Source organism: Aedes aegypti, chromosome 2, assembly GCF_002204515.2.
Source record: "Aedes aegypti strain LVP_AGWG chromosome 2, AaegL5.0 Primary Assembly, whole genome shotgun sequence".
Classification (NCBI taxonomy): domain Eukaryota; kingdom Metazoa; phylum Arthropoda; class Insecta; order Diptera; family Culicidae; genus Aedes; species Aedes aegypti.
Genome location: NC_035108.1, coordinates 448,116,913 through 448,141,563, shown reverse-complemented (window position 1 = coordinate 448,141,563; position 24,651 = coordinate 448,116,913). Strand labels below are relative to the sequence as shown.

Below are 24,651 nucleotides of genomic sequence, written 5' to 3'. Positions count from 1 at the left end.
TTGATATTTACATCAGTAAAGAGCCTGCCTTGTTAATTTTTATGACGTTCACGAGTCTATGCTAGACGACGGATGACTTCTGAAATATGCATGCCTACTATGTGGAGTAGATAAAAGGCCAATGGAAAATATTGGAGTACAGGAGAGGGATATTGTAATCCCATGATTCTGTTGGCGGACGTTAGTGTAGTTGGGCGCGTTTTTCAGTAACGAAAATTTGTTCCGGAGATATCAGATGTCTCCGTGTTTAATTTGTGCCGGTGAAAAACATGAAGGGTTACGACAATGGCGCAGTTAATGCTCCCGTCTGGTGAGTATCTGAATAAGTGAGCAGATCTGAATTTAACGGAAAGTAGAAATATTACCCGAAATATAGAAAAAAAAATCAGTGTTAGCAAAATGGCGGTGAATCATTCAGCCACGTGGAGGCGTGCTAAGGGTTGAAATGGAAAGAAAATTTTGAAATAAGTATTGGAAAGTAAATTAAAGAAAAAAAATATCTTGGTGAATTAGTAGAGCGAGAGGTCTCTACGGAAAAAAAATGTTTTTAAAACTGGAGACCTCTCCTCCATTGGTATAAAAAGTAAGAGCCGGAGCGAGAGGTCTCCGAGGATAAATATTAAACTTACGTCTGCGACTTGAAAAAAAAAAAAACGAAAATATGGACGAAAGAAAATTGAATTGAAAAAAAAACGAGGATTCCGAATCGAAAGATCCTCTAGGTTAACAAAGGCAGTTGCTAGAGACTGAATTTGGATTGGACTTGATTTGTTTTGGATTGGATTTCTAGAAAATTTGGTTAAGCATTGGATAAAGCTTGGACTTGATTGGATTTGGATTGGATTTGGATTGGTTTTGGATTGGATTTGGATTGGATTGAATTGGATTAGATTTGGATTGAATTTGGAACAAATTTGGATTGGATTTGGATTTGTTTATATTGGAACTGGATTTGGACTGGATTTGGACTGAATTTGGATTGAATTTGGATAGGATTTGGATTGGATTTGGATTGGATTTGGATTGGATTTGGATTGGATTTGGATTGGATTCGGATTGGATTTGGATTGGTTTTGGATTGGATTTGGATTGGTTTTGGATTAGATTTGGATTGGATTGGATTTGGATTAGTTTATATTGGAATTGGATTGAATTAGATTCGGATTAGATTTGGATTGGATTTCAATTGCATTTGGATTGGATTGAATTTGGATTGGGTTTGGATTGGGTTGGATTTAGAATTAGATTGGGTTTCAAATTGGAATTGGATTTGGATTTGGGTTTTGATTTGGATTGGATTTTGATTTGGATTTTATTCGGATTAGATTTGGAAAAGTTTAGATTGCAATTGGATTGAATTTAAAAAAGATCGGTTAGACTAAATGGTAATTTAGTACATCGAATTTACCAAGTAGTACATTCTTCGAATAGTTATATGCAAGTCTTGCAAATACTGGTACAAGGATGACTACTAGAGTTTAAGGAATAAGGTATTAATTTTGAAATTATCTAACTTACCAAACAAGATAGAGTAAAGCTTGGAGTACAGGAGAGGGATATTGTAGTAGATAAAAGGCCAATGGAAAATATTGGAGTACAGGAGAGGGATATTGTAATCCCATGATTCTGTTGGCGGACGTTAGTGTAGTTGGGCGCGTTTTTCAGTAACGAAAATTTGTTCCGGAGATATCAGATGTCTCCGTGTTTAATTTGTGCTGGTGAAAAACATGAAGGGTTACGACACTATGTTCGACAGTGACTGTAAAAGAGTCACATAAATCAGCTCGATTTACAAAATAGACCCTAAATTCCATTTTTGTGAGGAAAAATTTCCTGCGAAAGGGACTACAACAAATGCCACAAATTGTTGCTTAACCCTCTAATACCCAAACCCGCCTTTAGACGGGGGATACTTTGCAATTTATTTTTTCGTAGCTCGGAAATCAAAATGATTTTGTTTTTGGCTTAAACCTTGACTCATAACACGCATATAAGAAAAGTTTTTTATGAAACTTTTTTGGATTTTTGAAAATTGTTTGAAAAATAGTATTTTAATATAACCTACAAATGCCTGGGGTTAATTTAACGTGTAATATAAAAAATCGTTTGTTTAATATTTTCATACAATCAAACTATCATAGAAGAAGAGCCTGATGGTATGGAAATAATTCCAAACCAGTTTTTCCGTTAGTTACACGGAAAATAAAATATGCTCCAGAAAAAATTAAAAATTTAATATTTTCAAAAGTACCGTAAAAATTTGAATTTTCATTATTGCCAAAAATCAGTGATCAGGAGAGGAAAAAAATGAAAAAGAATAGGGATGTTCAAAAATAAAAATTATAAAAATCAAAAACCAAAACTCATAAATTTGCAAATAAAAATAAATCATTACTCAAAACGTGTTTAGAACGATTTTAGATAACGAAAAATGATATTAAGATCGAAAATTAAAATTTGGGTATTAGAGGGTGTTTAGAGACAGCACACGCCAATTGTTTTGCTGACTGATAATTTGGTTTTCGCTGTGAATGTTTTGACAGCTAAAACGCTTCTGGGGTGATATTCATTCATACTTCGAATTTCCATGATGAATCTTCATGTAATCTTTATCTAGATTTGAATTAATTGTGCTCATGGTCGTCATCGCCACCAGTTTTGAACGCATAAGGCTTTTTAACAACATATTATACGTAATACTTTGAACATATAAGAATCGTTTAACGCAAAAGGTGATTGTTTTATACGTACATTTTGGTTGTCTGGGTTTGCTTTACACATGTCATGTTTTTTTTAAAATTTTCCATGAATACGACATCAGTATAAAAACCATTTATTTATCAAGATATCTTCTTTGCATAACGTCCTCACTGGGACAGAGCCTGCTTCTCAGCTTAGTGTTCTTATGAGCACTTCCACAGTTATTAACTGAGAGTTTTTTTTGCCAAAGTTGCCATTTTCGCATTCGTATATCGTTTGGCTTGTGCTTTGTAGCCGCGGGCTCTAACCACTAGGCTAAAGAAGAATCAATGGTGTTAGCGGTATACGTTGACGTTGATTCAACGTAACACGTTAACGTTGACACTAACAACCATAAAAATCAACGCAACTACGGCATTACCGTTGATCTACAACAACGTGAACGTTAACAGCGTCAATCGATGATTAATGGAAACAACCCTGATTATAAACTAAACAAGTTTAGGACAAACCCATCTGCTATAAAAAAATATTATATCAACTTGCGGTCGCTGAATTTAGTGTAATTTTCGAGAATGTCATATCACGTCTGGGTTTTGTGATATTGAATATTTCAAATGCATTATTTATCGCTTGCAATCAACTTGCATGCAAGTTCACCAGCTTGTAAGCTATTTTTTGTGCTTATTTTACTATAGAAATCAGTGTTGAGGTACTACCTACCTTGATACCTTGATGGCTACAGCGTAGCATCACGCCATTGCTGGGCGTATTGTAGAGCTCCATCTTCGTCGGTCTTGGGCGAAACTTCTCCAGTTGCCCCGAACGTTTAGGGTCGCCAGATTCTCTTCCACTGCGTACAGCCAGCGTATTCGTGGTCTTCCCCGAAGCCGCCGACCTCTACCTGGTTCCATGCTGAATATTATTTTCGCAATTCTTTCTTCCGACATTCGCACTAAGTGACCAGCCCACTGAAGTCTGCCGTATTTTACACGATTGATAATATTCGCATCTTTGTACACTTGATACAACTCATGATTCATGCGTCTGCGCCACTCACCATTTTCGAGTTTCCCACCGAGTATTGTCCGCAGCACTTTACGCTCGAAAACACCGAGAGCTTTCCGGTCTGACTCTTTCAACGTCCACGCTTCGTGCCCGTAGAGAGCCACCGGAAGAATCAATGTACAGGGCAAATTTTGTTACCGTTTGAAAGCTGCGGGACCTAAGCTGGTTACGTAGTCCGTAAAAGGCCCTATTCGCAGCCGCAACACGTCTTTTCACTTCGCGGGAAACGTCGTTGTCACATGTCACAAGTGTTCCAAGGTAAACAAATTCTTCAACAACTTCAAACACATCCCCATCAAACACTACCTCAGCACTTACACCACCATGCCTGACTCTATCTCTACCTGCAACCATGTACTTCGTCTTGGCAGAATTGATGGTCAGGCCTATCCTCGCTGTCTCCCTCTTCAGAGGCACGAAGGCCTCTTCCACTGACCTGCGATCGATTCCAATCAGGTCTATATCGTCCGCAAAGCCAAGGAGCATGTGCGACCTTGTGATAATAGTGCCATTTCTTTGCACGCCAGATCTCCTAATAGCACCCTCAAGTGCAATGTTGAACAGTAAATTCGAAAGTGCGTCTCTCTGCTTCAAACCGTCTAACGTCACGAACGAGGTTGACACCTCGTCTGCGATCCGAACACTTGATTTTGAACCATCCAGCGTAGCACGTATCTGCCTAATTAGTTTCGCCGGAAAACCATTTTCAGACATTATCTGCCAAAGCTCATTTCTTTTCCAGTGTTGAGGTAGTATAGAATACGAGTAAACGAAGTTTGTAATATTTTCATGACTAAACGGTATTTTTTTATGATATGGAAAAGTATTGTATTTTGCCGTATGAAAGTAACGACAAATTTTCTACGGATGCTGCAAGCCCGTTAAAAATTCGATTACACCGAAATTGAATCGGGAAATTTTGATCAAAGTTTCAAGTTCCATTTTACATGCTTGGTGGATTGATTAAACCCAAAGATTCTTAATTATAGTATAAATTTACTTTAAACATCAGTATTTTATACATCTTTCACGACCTGTAGCCAAATAGTGGGACGTGAAATGATCCAGTTCTGAAAACAGAAATGAATTCAGCAATCCCAAATTTAGTGGAGAGGGTGCCTTTGCAATTATGTTAGGAATGTCAATTAGATCCGAATCGCAAAACTAGCTTATTACACATTTCCATCAAAAGTGAGATCGCTAGGAATGCATGATTCCCTGAATGCACGTTAGATTTAGTAAATTAAACTAAAAATTTGTCAAAGTATTTATCAGTTGATTTCATCCATAGATTTTTTTTTATGTTTTTGCAATTTTTTTTCTACAAGTTCTCAAAAAACTCATCTAGTTTTAGAATCTGTGTCGATATTGATAATTGATCATTTGAATCCGAAGATATTCCCAAATTCCTTGGGGAACCGACGCATAGCTATAACCTACGTAAATTTCTCAGGCTACTCAGGGTGTGAAAAAGTAAAGCAATTCGGTGCAGCTATTTTTGAGTAATGAGCATTTAGGTTTTGGAAACATGCTGGCCAAATAAAGATCTTGAAAACTTCGAAAAACTATCTACAATAATACTTAACCGATTGAAATGATTTTTTTCAGCTCCTTATTACTTGGCATTGTATGGACCATATTTTATTTTTTTAATTAATTGAAAAAAAAATGGCCGTATAGACGAAGTATTACACAAGTTCACTAGTGATGAAGATGTTTTGAATTCCGAGGAAATAGGATGGGGTCAAGTATCCCTGCACACCAAAAAAAATCTTAGATTTACACGTAACGTTATTTTAGTTTCAATCATGCAAAGCCATCTCGCATGTATTCTTCAATAATAAAACCCATAAACACATCTATTTTATCCAACATTGTTACCAAATTCCTTAATATTGAACGCGAAATGTCTTCTCTCAAAGAATGTTGCTTGCAAAACGGCTCGGTTTACATGATTTTCCCGCTGAAAATTCAATCATATATAATGCACATGGAATGACAAGCCGTCGATCCACCCATGTGCATTATTTTTGGCAGAATATTCAGCGTGGAATCATGTAAACTGAGCGATCTTGTTTTCAATTTCACTTTCAAGATGCAAGAAAGCATGCAATATTGGCGAATGTTGGATGCAAGACCATGAAATGTTTCAGTTTCACTCAAGATTGCAAACATTTTTGAATGCAATGAGACAGTTTATATTATATATCGTTGAACATTCAATTATATCTCGTTTAACATGATTATCATATAAGTTTACGTGCCATGTAAATTTAAGATTTTTTTGCTGTGTTGGCATTGACACAAAATAATGAAATACAGCGGTCATACTATTAAAGGTCATTTATATTTGAATTACATGTAGAGCAGAGTGTGTAATAACCGAGACTAAGAGACCCGAGCAAAGTCGAATAATTGAATGATATCAAATTGATAACTCTTTCATTATCGCTGCTATCATTTTGAAATTTTGTTATCAGTGATAATTGAATGATAACAAAATTTGTTATCATTGTATCTGTGACAGACATGTTTGATAACAAAAATCAGGGTGTCTTTTATCTGGAAAACCTGGAAAACCTGGAATTATCAGGGAATTTTATTCAATCTGGAAAAACCTAGAATTCTCGGGGAATTTTGGCTACACTCAGGGAAATTATTTTGCAAAAGTAATAAATGGTAGAATATGTGGTTTTTGTGACCAAAAAAACTCCTCAACCATACAATTTTTCGGCTGCGTCAATATCAAAACGCTAGTTCAGTAATTTTAACAATTTTAAATTAATTAGCATGAAACATGTTTAGACAAGGATTCAGTACTTAAGATTGCTAAATTGGTAAAAACATGTACAGTTCCAGTTGGGTGTCGTTCATGAGCAGTTGATAAGTTGAAACTAAAAAAAAAACAAAATTGTTATTTCGCCTATTATAAAAAATAAATTAATACTTGTTGCAAAATTCTAGAGGCTCCAGAGAAACTTACAAAACCTATTAGGCAACTATTCCACAAGTTCTTAATGCTATTTATCTCAGGTCTTCAGGAATTCTAATAATTTCTCCAATGATTTCTTCTTGAGTACTTTCAGAAAACTTTTCAGGGCTGCTACCTGCGTGTTTTCAATGGATGCTTAGGAAATTTCTTCAAGATTCGTTCGAAAAAGCTTAGAGCGCTCTAACGCTTCCACAAAAGTTTATTCGTCCTGAAACTTTTCCACGAAATCCCAAATAATACCTAGACCGATTTTTTTCAAATATTCATCCACGATTACTTTCAATAATTGCTCCAAAAATTTTTCAGGCATTATTCGATGATATCTATTATTAACTTCTCGAAGAACTCCTCGATAAATTTGTTTCTAGGATTCCTCATTAAGTTCCTCCAGAAATTTCTTTTGGAATTTCTCCAACATATCATCAAAATATTGTTACCGTTGAACAGCAGCATTTCTTTGATATTTTTTCTGTAAAATTTCCCAATCTCCTCAGTCCAAATTACTTCAATCAACGTCTTGTAGAACTTTTTTTTGGAGATTCTAATATTTGTTTATATTTTAGGAAGAATTTCATCAAACATTTAAGAGGTCTTTTAAAGATACTCGAAATAATTCAAGGAAGTCATACTTAGAACTCACACAAGTTCCATCAGAGGTTAGTCCAGGATTTTCTTTCGGAATTCAACGCAATTTTTTTCTTTTTTTTTCCAAAATAATCTAAATATTTTCCTTGAAATTTGGATGCACGACTAGAAAATATATGAAGATTGATTTGCAAATTTTTCAAAAATAAAAAATGGAAGGATTCCTGAATAAATTATTGAAGATGCTCTAAACGAAAATGCTGGAGGAAGTCCTAGAGAAATTAATGGAATAATTTTTGGATGGATGATTCCTGATGTGGTTACCTCTAAGAAAATTCCAGATTGAATTAATGAAAATATATACAGTAATGTCTCGATTATATCACGGATCTGAAAATTTTTGGCGTGATATACCGATGCGTGATATAATGAAAATGCATTTTCTGCCATATAATTTTTATCAAAATTTGAGCTTTATGTTGCGGAAATAGGTCGAACGAAACGAAAAGCAGGAAAAAGATGAGTCAATTATAATATATGTTGGTTGTTTGAGGTTATTTTTCTATGTAAAATGTATGAACTTCATAAAATTATTTTGGCGTGATAAAATTTAACAGAAAACCGTGCCTCAATCGAGAGTGATACATTGAAGCGATATTAAAACGAGCAGTGATAAAATCGGGAAACTACTGTAAAACAATTTTTTTGGAAAAATTACTCAGAAAGTACGTGAAAAATCTCAAAACAAACTTCTGAAGAGATCTTGCGGAGTAACACGTGAAAGAAATCTATAGTAAATCGAGCTGCTATACTTGTCGTAATGTTATGAGAAATTCCAAAAGAAGGACCTTAGAATTATGCATAGAAAAATGTCTGTTCCACGTAGCAATCAAACTCTCATCTCGTGGTTCCTGTTCCATTCTCTTAGTTTTCATAACATAGGTTATTTCTAATACGATCATATTACCAGCCTTGATTTCTCCGAAGAAAAAAAATCCTTAACGCTCTCCAGAAAAATATTATGGGTACGTCAATGAAGTCCATACATCTGAATCGCATCCTAAGGGAAAGGATATGTTTTTCTTAAGATCGCATCGACTATTTTTTCATATCTGACTTTAATGATTAAAGGCTCTCTCAGATCATCTGATAAACATTCTTAATTTTCGTGGCAAACAACAAAAATCACCAAATTTTTTGATCTTTTTTTCCTAGATAAATTTATTTTCGAAGATACCTTTCATTTATAAAAAAAAGTTTTCAATCATCTTAAATTAACTATTCATATGTATTGGGGAATTTCTCTAACCTAGAATTCTTTTTTAAAACTTGGAAAACCTGAAATCTCAGGGAATTTCTGTAAATGAGTAGACACTCTGAAAATGTTATCACAAATTTTTCCTATAAAATTTTTATGAAGCGTGCCAAAACATTCATGTCTAGAAATTTTTTCGTGATTTTTGACCATAATATCAAAAAAAAAAAGAAAAAAAGAATGATGCAAATTTAGTTACACGTTGAAATTAGTGATAGCATAATTTACTGCTACTTTGTTATTCAAAATAAAAAATTGAGCTCTCCTTTTTGATTATTTTGGCTGTTAATTATGTTATACAGGTTGGACTCAATAATCCGAAGTATTGATTTTTATCACTTTCCGGATAATCGAATCATTAAAAGAAAAATCAAAATCTACGATAAAAGAACATAAATATTATATTTTTTCATTGACATATAAATAATGCAGCCAGAAACTATTTCTAAAAACATTAGGGGTCTTAAGAGGAAACAAAATTTTTTGAGCAGCATACACAAAAAAACCCTTTTTCAACCCCCCTCTATTTCCTACCTACTTTCAAAACTACTAAACCATTCATATTGTATAGTGCAATACTTAATTATCTCAAATGCAATAAACTATGCATAAAAACTGAAAAACAAGAATATCAAAATACATGCTTCGGATAATCCAAAAAATTCGGATAATCGAATCTCGGATAATCCAGTTACCTGTATTTATAACCAGGTTACAACATTTCTTATCATTTTGTTATAAATTTCTGCTGGGGAATAGTGTGAGCAGTATAATTATGGGTCTGATGATTACTGTCTGTTTTAATTAGTGATCTACTTTTAAATACATTATTTATTGGACATTGTCTTGGTAGTTTGGATGCCACTTCAAACCTGCTTTCCTGAAATCTCTGATAGATTTGCACGTTTTCGTTGAATATTTATTGAACTACATTACATACATTACTGTTCGCTCATCGTAATGAATGGGTGTTGCCCAAAGTACCGGCCTCCGTACTGCATCTCGATTAGCAGATCGTCTACAGGTTGAAAAACCGATAGAGAACCATCCGTTTGTGAAGTGAACGAACGTGTTAGTTCGATACGCCACGGGATCCCCAATAATTGAGTTGCACATACTCCCTTATTAATGAAAACCGGTTTCACAGTTGTGGAAAAATTCTCTATGAATTTCAATGGGATCTTCTTGGGGAAATCTGAGCAAGTCTTGTACGGTTCATTACCGCAAAGTTATACAAAAACCCTTAATTTAACGACGAGAAACAAGGGAAGTTACCCTGGTTTCCATCCCGAGCATAATATTCTTCAATGTTTGAATGTTATTTGTTAGAATTCCATGGTTATCAAACTATAACACTGATATGCTGTTGTAATCATAGAATATTAAAAGTACCTTGGAAATATTTTTATTTCATTTTTGCTGCTCATTGGAATTGCTGAGTTTGAATCAGTTAAATATTTTCTCGTAATTGTGTAATACGAATTTCAGAAGCATTCTTTCCTATTGATTCACATGCTATCGTTAGTCTATTGAATTATTATAATTCGTTTACACTTCTCCTACTCGTTGTATAACAACATCAACAACAATCAGCATGCAATCTAATTAATCATCCTCTCCACCTCTCCGCTTTTTTTTTTTGCAATTGTAGACGACACCAAGGCGATCCTGAAGCTGGAATACTTCAGCGAGAACGTCGGCGGCAAGCAGTTGGCTCGCTTCCGGCCGATCGACCTGCGGCTCAAGTTCGACAAAGCCAGCTTCTACCTGTCCAATCTGTTCAACGGGGACCCGACGCTGGAGAAGGTCGGCAACGACGCCATCAACGAGAACCCGATGGTGCTGCTGGACGAGGTGAAGCCCTCCTTCGAGGAGAATCTCTCCATCAAGTTCACCGAACTGGCAAACAGCCTGGTGAAGGACGCCGAGTTGAGCGAGATCTTCCCCGAGTAAAGGGTGAAGATCGATGAGCGAAGGGCAAAGGGTATGTCGAGGAGAGTTGCGGACTGACTGACCCGTCAACTGTAAAGCTACTGATAGTTTGCTACCTGTATGAATGATTAGGCTGTAAGTTTTTCACCTGCCTGCTGGGTGGCTGGAGACTGTAATAAAATGGATTTTATCTATATATAAGTATACAAATGGTGTGTCACCGGCTTTTGACTTGTTAAGTTAGTAGGGGAAGTGATGACAAAATGAACACCTTAAGGATTTAACCTTGTCTTTAACGGGAAAACTATGAATTTGTGGGGTTTCTTGCAAAACCTCATGATAAGATTTACTTTTTAAAGCAGCGACACGAATTCAAATTGAAATAAAGAAATTTTTACATATATTTTATCATTGACAAAAAACTGTTATAAATGTTCGTTTTACCTACACTATGCGGGTAAAATGAATAGTTGATGGTATAACATGAACGTTAAACCAAATGAGTATCCAAAACATATATTAAATAATTTTGATTGCCTATCCAAACATTCAACTATGAATGATTGTAACCTTTTAAAAACCATTTTTTTAAATTTAGAATAACACTGCTATTAAGGTTGAAAATATCGTCTTTGCTCCACACCGCCAATTCGATTCTAGTTCAGATTATGAGTGTCTTCATTGAACTCATTTGAATGAAAACTGAGATTGCACAATTTCTTCGAAGTTTGTATGGGAAATACTATGGGAAAACCAAGCAAATGTTCAATCGTTATAACTGTTGCCCACGTGCCATTGAGGAATAGTACTATGCTTATACTACAAAACTTTGTCGAAGACCGTTTTCAAATCAGATGTCTCAATAATTACCTACTCTTTCATTTCTTTACAAACGAAAAATCTTGAACGGTGTTCAAGCATTGTATCTCAGGACACAGTTACAGTACTCCATTCTTACAAGTTTGTAGAATAAGTTTTTCAGTAAAACTGATTGTTTCAAACTATTTTAAGAATAAATCTGTACCATTTTCAATGATTCAAAAAATTGAATTACATTTATTGTGATTTATTTTAATTGAGTGCAATACTTATTATTTCTCAGCGGTGAAAATTAATCAGGTATAAGAAGGCCGGCTCAAAAGGCATGTTTCCCGTCAATTGGGTGGTCGCCATATTTGAGCCTGGTTCATTATTACTCAATGGGAAAGGAAAGGAAAGGGAAAGATGGAAGGAAATCGTAATAGGGAAAATCGTATAAGCGAAAAGAGAGCATGTAGCTCCATACCACAATGGGTTCAAAAAAAAAAAAAAAAAGGCACTGTAAAATGCATGAACGTAAAGAGAGATTACCAAAAGGGTTAAAAATAACAGAAGGTCCTGAAGATTCAGGTCTCTGAAATCAGTTTCACTCAATAAGTGTTTACCAAGTAATCGGAATCGCAGTTGCGCGAAAACTGAACAGTTACGTATCAGATGATAATAAAAATCATTATCGGAATCACTGTCGGCAGTGTCTAGTCAACGCTCTGACCAAGAGACTGCAATTCTGCTTTGACAGATTTGTTAAATACTTCACCACGTTCGGAGATGGCTCAGCAATGTACAATCCTGTTTGACGACACGACTCAAAACTATTCGAATATTGCCTGTGCTAAGCTGCCGCCCAAGAATTTATCTGAAGCTTCACCCAGCACTTCGAAATTGGAATACCGTGCACCCCCGCTAATTTGAACGGTACCTCATGCAAACCATCGGGGTTCATTTTTAATTTGAACATCTAGTCACCCTAGAAACGTGTTTCTGGTTACCTCTTCCACTGTTTTGTTTTGATTCTGCGTTCCGTTCCACAGCGTTCCATCCACTTCACTCCGTTCCATGAGCTAAATGACGTTTGAACCATTTTTAATCTGAACGATGTGCAAATTAGCGGGGTACAGATTTATTATTTATTTATTTATTTATTTTTAACTTGAAATTTTGAAAGAGGGAAAAGCCCCTTCGAGTGATTTCTTACTGAAATCTTTCTCAAAAAGGCATAAAACCTCTTTATCTTTTCAAAAAAACATTACTAAATAAACAATCTTAAAAATAAAAGGCTCAATCGGCATTGATCCATAGCAGAGCCAGGTTCTTGAAAGATTGAGAGGTCCGTGAAGATGTCCATAATTATTAGCATACCACACATAGTAAACTACTCTTCAAATCTGAAAAGAAACATACGAAAAAGGATAAAACAAAATCATACATAATAGGAGATGTCATTCAAAAATTTAAATAAAAGTTTCAAAATTGAGAGATGCATATTTCCTAAAATATCTCGAACTGATATTGGAGTGGGACTACCTAAATTTTGAATTTGTTTCAAAAATGTATTTCTTGGTACAATGAATCTTGTACAATGAAAAATTATGTGATCAATATCTTCATAAAATGCCCCACAATCGCATAAATTGGAATCATTTATGTTTTTTTTTTTTATTATTATTATTATTATAAGGCACTCCGTGCTCGTGGCCACTACTGTGCCGGACTCAGTTGATCTGTAGCTGCTTTATCGATACAGATCTATTTTCAACTTATCTATATTTACATCTAGTTTCACTCTCTCCTACTCTTTTACTCTCACACCGAGCAGGTAGGAGAGAGCTCTGCTACTAGTGAGGCTAGCTGCCTGCGAAGAGGATCAGTTTGTCTCAGTCACCATCTGATACTGACGGAGGATGGATGTGCTCCGTGAGGCGTCTTCTGGTGGCTGGACGGGTTTTTTGTGGAGGGGCTGGGAATCGAACCCATGACCTTCCGCTTATGAAGCGGAAGCGTAACCTCAAGGCTACAGACCCCCCTTAAATCATTTATGTTAATGCGATATAAATGACTGTTACAATTATAATGATTTGAAATTAGTCTTGAAATACTACAAATAAAATTTCTGCTAACTGATAAATTTTTGAACCATGGATTTAGACAAACTTTTGGAAGAATAGAATGACACCAACGTCCTTTATCACTTGAATCCCAAGATGCTTGCCAATTCAATAAGGAAGATCTTTTTAATTTTGAATAATATTCAAATGTAGAAATATTACGATTATATATAATACCACAGCGAACACCCAATTTAGCTAATGAATCAGCTTGTTCATTACCATAAATTTTTGAATGAGCTAGAACTCATACAAATTTTATAATGAAGCCTAGTAAATTTAGTTCAAATAATAATTGTTTTATCATTAGAATTAGATAATGAGTTGTAATATGAAAATTCACTGAGCTAATGGCTTTAAGGCAACTATAGCTATCAGAGCAAATAAAAAATATATTTGGTGAACAAGTTTTTATCAAACTACATGTAAAATATAATGCAGTTAATTCAGCAACATAAATGGAACAGGGAGATTGTAATTTAAAAAAATGTGCTATAAAATGATTGTACACCCCGAATCTTGCAATATCATTAATTAAAGATCCATCTGTAAAATAAAACTGATCAGAACTTACTCCAACAAATTTACGATTAAAAAAACATAGTCATGACATGAAATTTGTTTCAATTCTTCATGTAAAGATAAATCAATTATAGGTTGCAGCGAATGAATTTCAATTTCATGTTTATAAAACATGTTTGAAGAATTAACTATAATATTTTGATTTATACAATGATTGAAAGAATCTAAAATTTTGCATGTTGGATTAATTTCAGCTAAAGATTTTAAAATTGTAATTATTGGGTGGTTATTCGAAATACATTTAATAATATATTTACAATTCAATTCATGAAATCTAATTTTCAACGGAACAATTCCTGCTAAAACTTCCACTGACTTTGTGTGAGTGGAATTCATTAGTTTCAAACAAATTCTCAAACAACGATATTGAATTTTCTCAATTTTGGAAAAATGTGTGGAAGCAGTATTTCCAAAAGTAAAACAACCATATTCTAGAACAGAACGTATTGTAGTTACATAAAGTGTTATTAGATCAGAAGGATGAGCTCCCCACCAAGTACCAGTAATTGTTTTAAGAAAATTTATTCTTTTTGAACATGTTTTTTGAATATATTGAATATGATATTTCCACGTTAATTTAGAATCGTACCATATACCAAGATATTTGTATTCGTCAACTTGTTCAATTTCAATATTATTAAAATATAAATGAATATTATGAAAAGAGTGTTTGCGTGAAAAAATTATAAATTTTGTTTTTGCTACTGAAAAAGTAAAACTATTATTATGTGCCCAATTACAAATATTGTCTAGTGCACATTGCATATAATGACGAATCACTTCTCTATTTTTACCACTGATAGATACAACCTTATCATCAGCGAATTGATAAAAATAACAACCATTTGGTATAATAGATGCTAAATCACTTGTAAATAAATTATATAAAAAAGGACTTAAACGAGATCCTTGAGGTAGACCAAAATAGCTATAACGAACCATTTTAGAAGATCCATTGTGAAAAAAGTTCATGATTTTGAAAGAAAATAAATTACATATAAAATTTGATAAAACAATTGGAATTTTGAAATTTATCATTTTTTCATATAATAAATCAATAAGAACAGAATCATATGCACCAGAAACATCAAGAAAGGTGGAGACCATGTCTTGTTTCCTATTAAAAGAGAGGTGAATTTGAGATGCTAAAAGAGCAGTACAATCACGAGTACCACAACCTTTCCTAAAACCATATTGTGATGAAGATAAAATGTTATTCCTCTCAGCCCATAATTCAAGACGATTCAAAATCATTCTCTCCATGAGTTTACGTACACATGATAATAAACTTATAGGCCTTCGACTGTCAGCCAAAGAAGGATTTTTGCCTGGCTTCAATAAACTAATAACTTTAACAAAACGCCATTCTGGTGGGAATATATTTTGAAGAAGAAAAGAATTATATAGAGAAAGAAAATGCATTTTGCCTTCAAATGGTAAATTTTGCAATACAATAAATTTTATTCTATCAATTCCCGGAGAAGTACTATGAGTCACAGATAAAGCCAAATTCATTTCTTCCAATGAAAATAATGTACTTAGTTCAGGAAAATAATTGAATGTTTGACGAGTTTTGAAATTTATATTTTGAGGAACGAAGTTAGGACAAATTTTTGATGCAAATTTTTCTATTCAATCTATAGAATATTCTAAAATAGGTTGAGTGGAAAATTCATAATTTCTCAAATTTTTTGCAACTCTCCATAAAGTGGATAATGAAGATTCTCTATCAAGATTTTGAACAAAATTTTTCCAATAATTTATTTTTTTAAATTTGGTAATTCTAGTAAATTGTGCTTCAGCTTTGCAATATAAAAAATAATATTCTCTAGATCCAAATCTTCGAAAGTTCTTAAATGCCTCAGATTTATTTTTTAAAGCTAATGAACAATCATTATCCCACCAAAATGTCGGACGTATTTTATCAGAAGATTTAGAAGTATGTTTTTTCGTTTGTGATTTAAATAATGCTTCTGTTAGAAGCTTTAAGAACATTTTATAATTTTCAAGTGCAGTTGTAGAATAATCAAAATGTATTAAAGAAAATGAAACTAAATCAGAAAATATAATCCAGTCAACATTTCTACACAAGTCAGGGGAATTTATTGAAGAAATTTTAGATTTACTTTTAGAACCATGCATTTGAATAAGTATGGGTAAATGATCACTACCGTTGGGATCATTAATTGTTTTCCAGGACGAAATAAAATACAAATTACTGGAACAAAATGATAAATCAATAGCTGAATTATGAGCCGGAGGAACTGCAATTCTTGTGAATGATCCATCATTCAAAACATTTAAATTTAATTCATCTATCAGATCCATTATTAATGAACCTCTACTTTCAATTTTATCACTCCCCCATGCAAAATTATGTGCATTGAAATCACCAAGAATATAAAAAGGAGTAGGCACATTTTCCAAAATATTTTTAATTTCGGATAATGAAAAAGATACATTTGGAGGAATATACATACATAAAATTGAAAATTCAAAACCATCATATTTGACGGCAATAGCAATAAATTCAATATTTGTATTAAGTGGTATATCCAAATATTTAAATTCAATATTATCACGGATACCAATTAACACTCCTCCAAATGGTACATTTCTATCATGACGAACCACATGATATGATGGAACACGAAAAAATATATCCTCGGTGAGCCAAGTCTCATTCAAGCAAAATATTTCTAAATCATAATTTATCAACATGGTTTTAAGCCTATCAATTTTTGGTAAGATACTATGACAATTCCATTGCAAAATTTTCAAACCTTCAAAGTTTTGAATATCCATTACGAAAATAAAAAAAGACAAAAAGGGTTAAGTTTGTTTTTGAGTTAAGTTTTTCAAAAAGATTTACAAGAAAGGGTAAAATTTTCTTTATTAAAATTAAACTGGAAAAATCATTCTTTTCACTGTCTGAAATATTGTTATCATTATTTGTATCTTTATTATCATTTATTTTCTGGAATCCGGGAATATTTTTTGAACTTGACGCAATGTTCAGAGGTGGAAAATTTTGTTCAAACAATTTTGAAGAACGAGTATCATTTTGAAAAGATGAAAAATTAGATCGTTTCCTTTTACTTGGAGGTTTGTAAACAAATGTATCACTATTATGTGTTCAGATTAAATGTTGTCAAACCAACGGGGGTACCCGGTAGTCGTCGGTAAATCCATAAGTTGGAAAACCACTATTATTGAGTTGCCTCAATCTGCTGTGAGATTCCACAAAAGTGGGGAGCATCCGCAAACACTCAATTCCCGAATCACAGCTTGACGCAATGTCGAGAAGAGATGTCGGTTTTTGAGCATTTGGTGAATTCAATTGGTAATCATTGTAGTCAGCCCATGGTTTCGTGCAATATGGCATCGAAAGACACGTTATCAAAGGTACCCTCAATATCCTAGAATGCACCCAAGCAGGATTGCTTCTGAGCGTATGCTTTTTGAATATCGTATACAACTTTGAGTAAAAGAGTCACTGTGAACTTTCCAGATTGGTAAGCATGTTGATACACATGAAGAAACATGTTTGCCAAATAAACATCACGGATGAGATGATCGATAATGCGTTCTAGACATTTCAGAAGAAAAGAGGTTAAACAGAATGGTCTAAAACTTTTCGCTTCTTCATACGACGCACGTCCTCCTTTCGGGATAAACTTTACAGTAATATCACGCCAGGATCTGGGAATGTACCCGGTAGCAAAACTGCTTACAAGTAGCTTTTTCAAAACATGTTCAATAAACTCAAATCCCTTTTGGAGCAAAGCAGGATAAATCCCAACCGCTCCTGAAGATTTGAAAGAAGCAAAACTATTAAGTGTCCATTGAACCGATTCAGTAGTTATGATACTGTGAGCCGAGGCCAGAGACTCGTAACTACATGAAAAGACATTTGGTGCATCCGTAGATGCTAAGTCCACACATCCGGGGAAGTGTGTATTGAATAAGCATTCTAAAACTTCTTCGTCAGAAGAAGTGAGGTCACCATTAGGTAAGCGAATTTCAATCACTTGGAAATCCTTAGTTTTCGCAAGGATTTTGTTCAGCCGACTAACTTCACTCAAACTGGAAACATTTGTACAAAGGTTTTCCCAGCCGGATCGTTCAGCAGAACGAAGAGCCTTCTTGGAAGCCTTGCGAGCCGACTTGAACGACTCTGATCCAGCTGAACGGAGCACAGTGGGACGAAACTGAAAATTGACGGTCAAAACCTCTTAGAGGCGTTTTAGGCCATAAGTTTCTTCGGGACATTGTTTTGAATTGTCATCCCGAGTAATAATGAAAAATATTTTTTAAATTATACTGAATAGGGCACCCGAGAAAAAAATATTTTTTTGAAAAAAAAATTTTTGGGCGAGCACTCGGCGAGCTCGTCAAAAAAAATGGTTGAAATCAATGTGCCCTGTGAGACCCGATCATTCTTTCGCCATGGGGCTTCAACTTATATAATAAGGCATCAAAGCATATTAAATATGGCTGCCGAAAAGTGCCGATTCAAGAGAAACTTACCTAGAAAAATGGTCGAAAATTATATAAATTTTACCTTAATTTCAGTATATCTTCCGATGTGATGAATTCACAGCTTTGGTATGTTGGACAAAGTTGTGTATTTTTGTAATATATAAAATGTTGTAGAACATGTCATGTTCATAAATTGCACATTGATCATAGAAATGGTCAAAAAACTAATATTTATGGTAAAAATCGTAAAATTTAAACATATCATCGTGAAAATGAAGTCAAATATATCAAGTACGTTCAGCAAAGTTGTTCAAAATAAAAAGATCTAAAACATTGCTGATATGATGATCTCCCTAAAAAAATTATTTCAATTTTTTTTTTCTCGGGTGCCCTATTCAGTATAATTTAAAAATTATTTTCCATTATTACTCGGGATGACAATTCAAAACAATGTCCTGAAGACACCTATGGGCTATAACGCCTCTAAGAGGTTTTGACCATCAATTTTCAGTTTCGTCCCACTGTGCGGCGTCTGTTCCAACTCCTTCTACATTGTTTCCTGAGTCTAGTCAGATCGGAATTCCACCCCAGAGGACATGCTTCTTCAAAAGCTTCCATAATGTGGGATTTTGTAGTATCAACGGCATCATCCAGATCACTTGGATTTTCAATGGACGGAGAATATCAATGAAATTTGGTCGCAACCAATTCAATATAGAGTTCCCAGTTCGTTGACCGGGGATTCCTAAAACGCAAAGTCGGCGAAGTTACATTCGAATGTTCAAAGAAGATGTAGCGATGATCAGATAATGATTCCTCATCTGATACATGCCAATTCGTCAACTCGTGACTGATTCTGTTCGAGCAGAGCGTTATGTCTAACACTTCTTCTCTAGTAGATATAATGAAAGTTGGGCGATTGCCTATATTCAGTAATCCAAGGTCTGTGCTACTCAAGTATTTCATCGGATTTAAGCCTCTCAAATTGATATCTGATTTTGATGTGATGAGCATTTGTATAACAGCTCTTAATCAGTGGAAAGCTACACAGTGTACGACAACTCGTCTGAAATCATCCGTTGGGGATGGTTCATCATGTATAAAACCGAACAATAGACGTATTTCCTATCCAAGTAACCAACAGAAACATCGATTGATTCCTCATATGCATCTCTGGTTGTTAACTGAGAAATGAGTGTAGCAACGATTGCTTTATTACCGAGCATGCACGCACGAGGCTGATTGATCTGAGCTATCCTAACCGTTGCCACTACCTAAACTTGGCAGGATTAAGCTTTGTGCAATCTCAGCACGAAAAAGACCATCAGCGAAAAAAACCAAACCGGTATCTATTGAAAGTCGTCAAAGGTGAAAAGCACAGAAAACACTGCGTAAAACGTATAACGCGAAAAGGTGAAAATTAAAACTAAATTACGACATTCTTATAATCCCACTCTTATTTAGCCTCAGGGTTGATACTGGAGAAGGGCAGCCTATTACACTCCAACCTCTTTTTACGACCGTTATGGGGGGGGGGGGGTCATAAAAAGAATCAGGTTATAATTATGTTTTTGAAAAATGCAACGTCTAAACGTGGAAATTCAAGATATTCGGCAAAGTTGAAGCATGAGTTGAGAACTTTCCAAAATGGCCATTGAAAATTTCATATTCTGATTGTCGAAGTTCAAGGTAAGCTGCATTGAGCATCCCCTCGATCATTAGCTACCAATGTTTGCTACCGATCGTTACCACTTACAGCGATCGTTGGGTTTCTCGCTTGCGCGGGAATGTGCGAGAAGAAGATTTTTTTTATTATACAATAGACTGGCCTTTTGCGAAACCCCAAATTGCCCAATTTATTAGTGCTTTAGAAATTTGCAATCCGGTCAGTCGCGTCGAATACGTTATCTTCAATTTAATTTAAAGTAATTATGTAACTAGTTTAAGAAGTTTAGTTAAATAAATAATAGTTATAGTACGGTGTATGTTTAAAATAAAAACCCTATTTCTATTGTGCTACGCCGAAAGACCACGAAAACGGTGATAAACTGCCCACTTTCCAAACGTGTTGGCTGCCAACGACTCCATCCCCGCGAGGTACCCCAGGATTGCGCTGCGTTGAGAATTTCGGGAGGTTCACACCCACGGAACCAGTCTTGCTATCGAACACTGATAATAGACGGCAACACTGCTCGATGGTTATCAGAAGAGTCAATTATATGGAGGTGTTATATGCAAATACCAATAAATTTTAAAGATAACGAAACTGAATGTTCACTAAACTTGAAGGAAGAGTTGCATGCCATACAGTCGGCCGAAACGCATATGATCATGTGGCTGACATCACTGTTTTAGAAGAATTGTTGTTTAGTTTGTGTAGCTGTTTATTGGATATATCATGATCCTGACCACTTAGAAAGATGGCGTCTTCGGTTAAGTTGATCAGTAGCTCAATGACTATTATTATTTGAGCCACGAAATTCGGAACTTTGTCATTAGGCGGCGTTAGTGAGCATGAAACTTTTGTTTTACGGATATCTCAGGATCCTGACCATTTAAGAAGAAGACATCTTTGAATTGAATGAATGAATTGTCTTTATTATCGAGACTTTCAGCCCTTGGCTGGTTCGTCTCTAGCAAAATATCTTTGCCAAAATTGTTCAGTAGATCAAGCGCTATCATTATAAAAGCCATGAGGTTCAAAATTTTGCCACTAGGCAGCGCTAGTGGGCATGAATCATTTTTTGTGGTTATCTCAGGATCCTGACCACTTATGAAGATGGTGTCTTCGCCAAAGTTGTTCATTAGCTCTAGGATTATCATTTTTTGAGACATGAAATTCGAAATTTGTTCGCCAGACAGCGCTAGTGAGCATGAAACTTTTGAAAACTTGGGATCCTGGCCACTTAGAAAGATTGCATCTTCGGCAAAGTTGTTCAGTAGCTCAAGGGCTACCATTATTCTAGTCAAGAGGTTCGATAGCATGAACATTTTGTTTTGCGAATATCTCAGGATTCTGGCCACTAATAGAGATGGCGTATTCGACAAAGTAGCTTATGGGCTATCATTGTTCTAACTAAGAGATTCGAGATTTATCTTCCAGGTGGCGCTTGTGGGAATGAAACTTTCGTTTTGCGGTTCTGCCAGGATCAAGACCATTAAAAAAATTGTGTCAAGGACTATCATTATGTTAACCAACAGACTGGAGACTTTGACACCAAGCGAAGCAACAAAATTTTCATGCTCACTAGCGCTGCCTAGTAGCGAAATTTCGAATTTCAAGGATCAAATAATGATAGTCCTTAAGCTAATGAACAACTTTGGCGGATACGCTATCTTTCTAAGTGGTTATGCTCCTGAGCTATCCTCAAAACGATGGGCAGGGCATGTTGCAAGAATGCCGGACAGCAACCCAGCAAAGATGGTATTAGCTTCGGATCCGGTTGGTACAAGAAGGCGTGGAGCGCAGCGAGCTAGGTGGGCGGATCAAGATTTGGCAGAACCAAGAATGGAGAGATGCGGCCACGAACCGAGTATTGTGGCGTGAAATTGTTGATTCAGTGTAATGTTAGATGTTAACTTAATAAATGAATGAACATATGCATATCATGTTTTGGTATCATACCATAATTAGGTATTGTTCAGTTGTATATACCTCACTTTGGTATTATAATGGTATTGGAAAAAAATGTTCAAAACAATTGAAAATACTTTATTTTGGTATTCGATAGGTATTGATGACTGCTGGAGGTACTGAACTACTATTTCACTTGTACATGGAAATCCATCATGTAGTATTTAGGTATTACAATACCTGATCTAATTATCAGCTTGGTATTTGTAGCTTATGCAGAAGGTATTATTTGAGGTATTTTACCTCTTATGTAGTGATCATTCATATCCGATTCAGGTTGTAAGTATTGGAAATTATCTGGTATGAAATACTTTAGTTTGGTATTCAATAGATATTTTCTTCTGCTTGGGTAGCGCCGCCTGGTGGCCTAATGCCGTAACAGAATGGCCAACGCATGTCACCCCTTGAGCAACTGCACAACTCATCCGAAGACACCAACCTTCCAATACATCAGGTTCTAGAGATATAATGTTACAAATGTTGCAGTTCATATAGTGCAAGTCAGAACAAGCGCTCCTACCGGCCAAGTTCTCATCTAAAAGGATGACCTCAACTCCTAAAGGTAGATAACACTTAGCACTGAAACTTTGCCGCAGACAGTACTGTGCTATGGCATACGAGATACTCAACAACACCCCCAAAGTGATGAAATCCCACAAGCTCTGGATCTCCTATGACGCGGATTCCTATAACGCCCCCCAACCATGTGTCTACACCCGATTCTGTTTTTGCACGGGGGATGCGTACCGTGCAAAAAAAGTTTTCAGTTCAAAATTTCAAAAACCGTGTAAAAAAAGTAACACCATTTCTCGACGTTTCATGTAAAAATAAGGTTTTGGCAAAACATTTTATATGGAAACTTTTTTTGCACGGCCGTGTAAGAAAAATCCGTGCAAAAACAGATTCGGGTGTAATAAGAGACCTGACTGTACGCATATTTTGACCTCAACTGTACGACCGTCTTTAGTATCCGGTACTGGACTCGAGTCTAGTACATGACACTGAAGACGGCCTTAGAGTTGAGCTTGAAATACGCGTATCTGTCAAAGGATACAAACTCTAGTGGATTTAAGTGGTATTGTACTAAATTTGGATTTCATTTATTCATAGGTATTTTCTATGAAATCATCTAGATGGAAGATGAACTTACCACCTTGTTCATTTTACCACCACCTCCCCTAAATTAGAAGGCCCTTCGCCAGCACGTGTCACCGTATGAGTAATTCCCCTTGCCGGTAGAAACACGTTTCGACGTATCCGATTGACGTCGCGGGTCCCTAGGTCATACGCAAATATAGGAATCTTAATTAATTTCCGCGAATCGCGTGGTATTGTCTCTTTTCCATATATTTCAAAACAAACAAACAAATACCGACGAAGGGCCATATAGACTCGTGAATCATATGAGGGATTGGAAGAACGTCGTCGGCAAAAAAGGCAGAGAATTCCTTTTCAGCAATTAATGCCAGTATGGGTATTTATTTTACCAAATTACTCAGTAATCGACCGAGATGGGGTGATCATCTTATCGGAATGAATCATCTAGCCCCATCATGTGATTGTTGAAACAATAGACTGATAGAGAAAAGCAATCATTTTGAAATTATACTCACGATTAATCCACGGTAATGGTTAGACACAATGGCGTAGCCGGGATTTTCATTAGGGGGTGGGCGACCTCAAAAGTGTATTTACAATTTTTCTAAACCTTAAAAATTTAAAGGAAAAGTTTTTGAAAGAATCCTAGATGTATGTTTTTTTTTTAATGCACGAAAGACTAGAGATATCCCCCAATACCATACAGCACCCAATAACGAATATCGTTGGAAAATGGAGAAATCATGATCCGGTCAAGATGCTGTTGAATAGAATGAGCTATTACATAAAGTAAAGTACGCTAAGCTACGAGTATGAAGCGGATGAGGACCCGGCTACCCTAAACGTTCGGGACAACTGGAGAAGTATTGTCCAATACCATCAGAGATGGAACTCTGCAATATGCCTGTAGTCAACAAGGTATATGGTAGGTAATGTCTGCCTACAATAACAAATCTATGGAAAATGCAAGCTTTTTTCAAGAATTGCAAATGGTAGAAATTCGACGGGTCGCATTATATTTGAACTTAATTGTTGATGCTTCCGATTATGAAATGGTAAAAATAATTATATTATAATTATATTATTGAAAGTGCTACGCCCATGGTTGCACATTTGCATCGTAGATCAGAGATGTTCTATACCAGAAAATCCACCATAGTTAGATTTTCAAGCGAAATCAGATCGTCTCGAATCACGTTCTCCAATCGTTGCTGAAATCCTATCTACAAGTTTGAGGACCACTCCTGTAGATCCAACAATTAGCTCTAATATGTGTTATTAGAACAGCGTTCGATCAAACGGTAACGTATGCAGCAAGTGCAATTCGCGCTAAAACAGC

At 35.4% G+C, this 24,651-nt stretch overlaps 1 protein-coding gene across 1 annotated transcript in view; it reads left to right on the top strand.

Annotated features, from left to right (window-relative positions):
- LOC5569806 overlaps positions 1-10,802 on the top strand; it is a 31,095-nt gene extending 20,293 nt beyond the window's left edge. The window contains exon 4 of the mRNA XM_011495103.2: positions 10,312-10,802. Within this exon, the coding sequence (XP_011493405.1) occupies positions 10,312-10,613 (302 nt within the window). The 3' untranslated portion in view covers positions 10,614-10,802. The remainder of the gene's footprint in view (positions 1-10,311) is intronic.
- Positions 10,803-24,651: the final 13,849 nt, after the last annotated feature.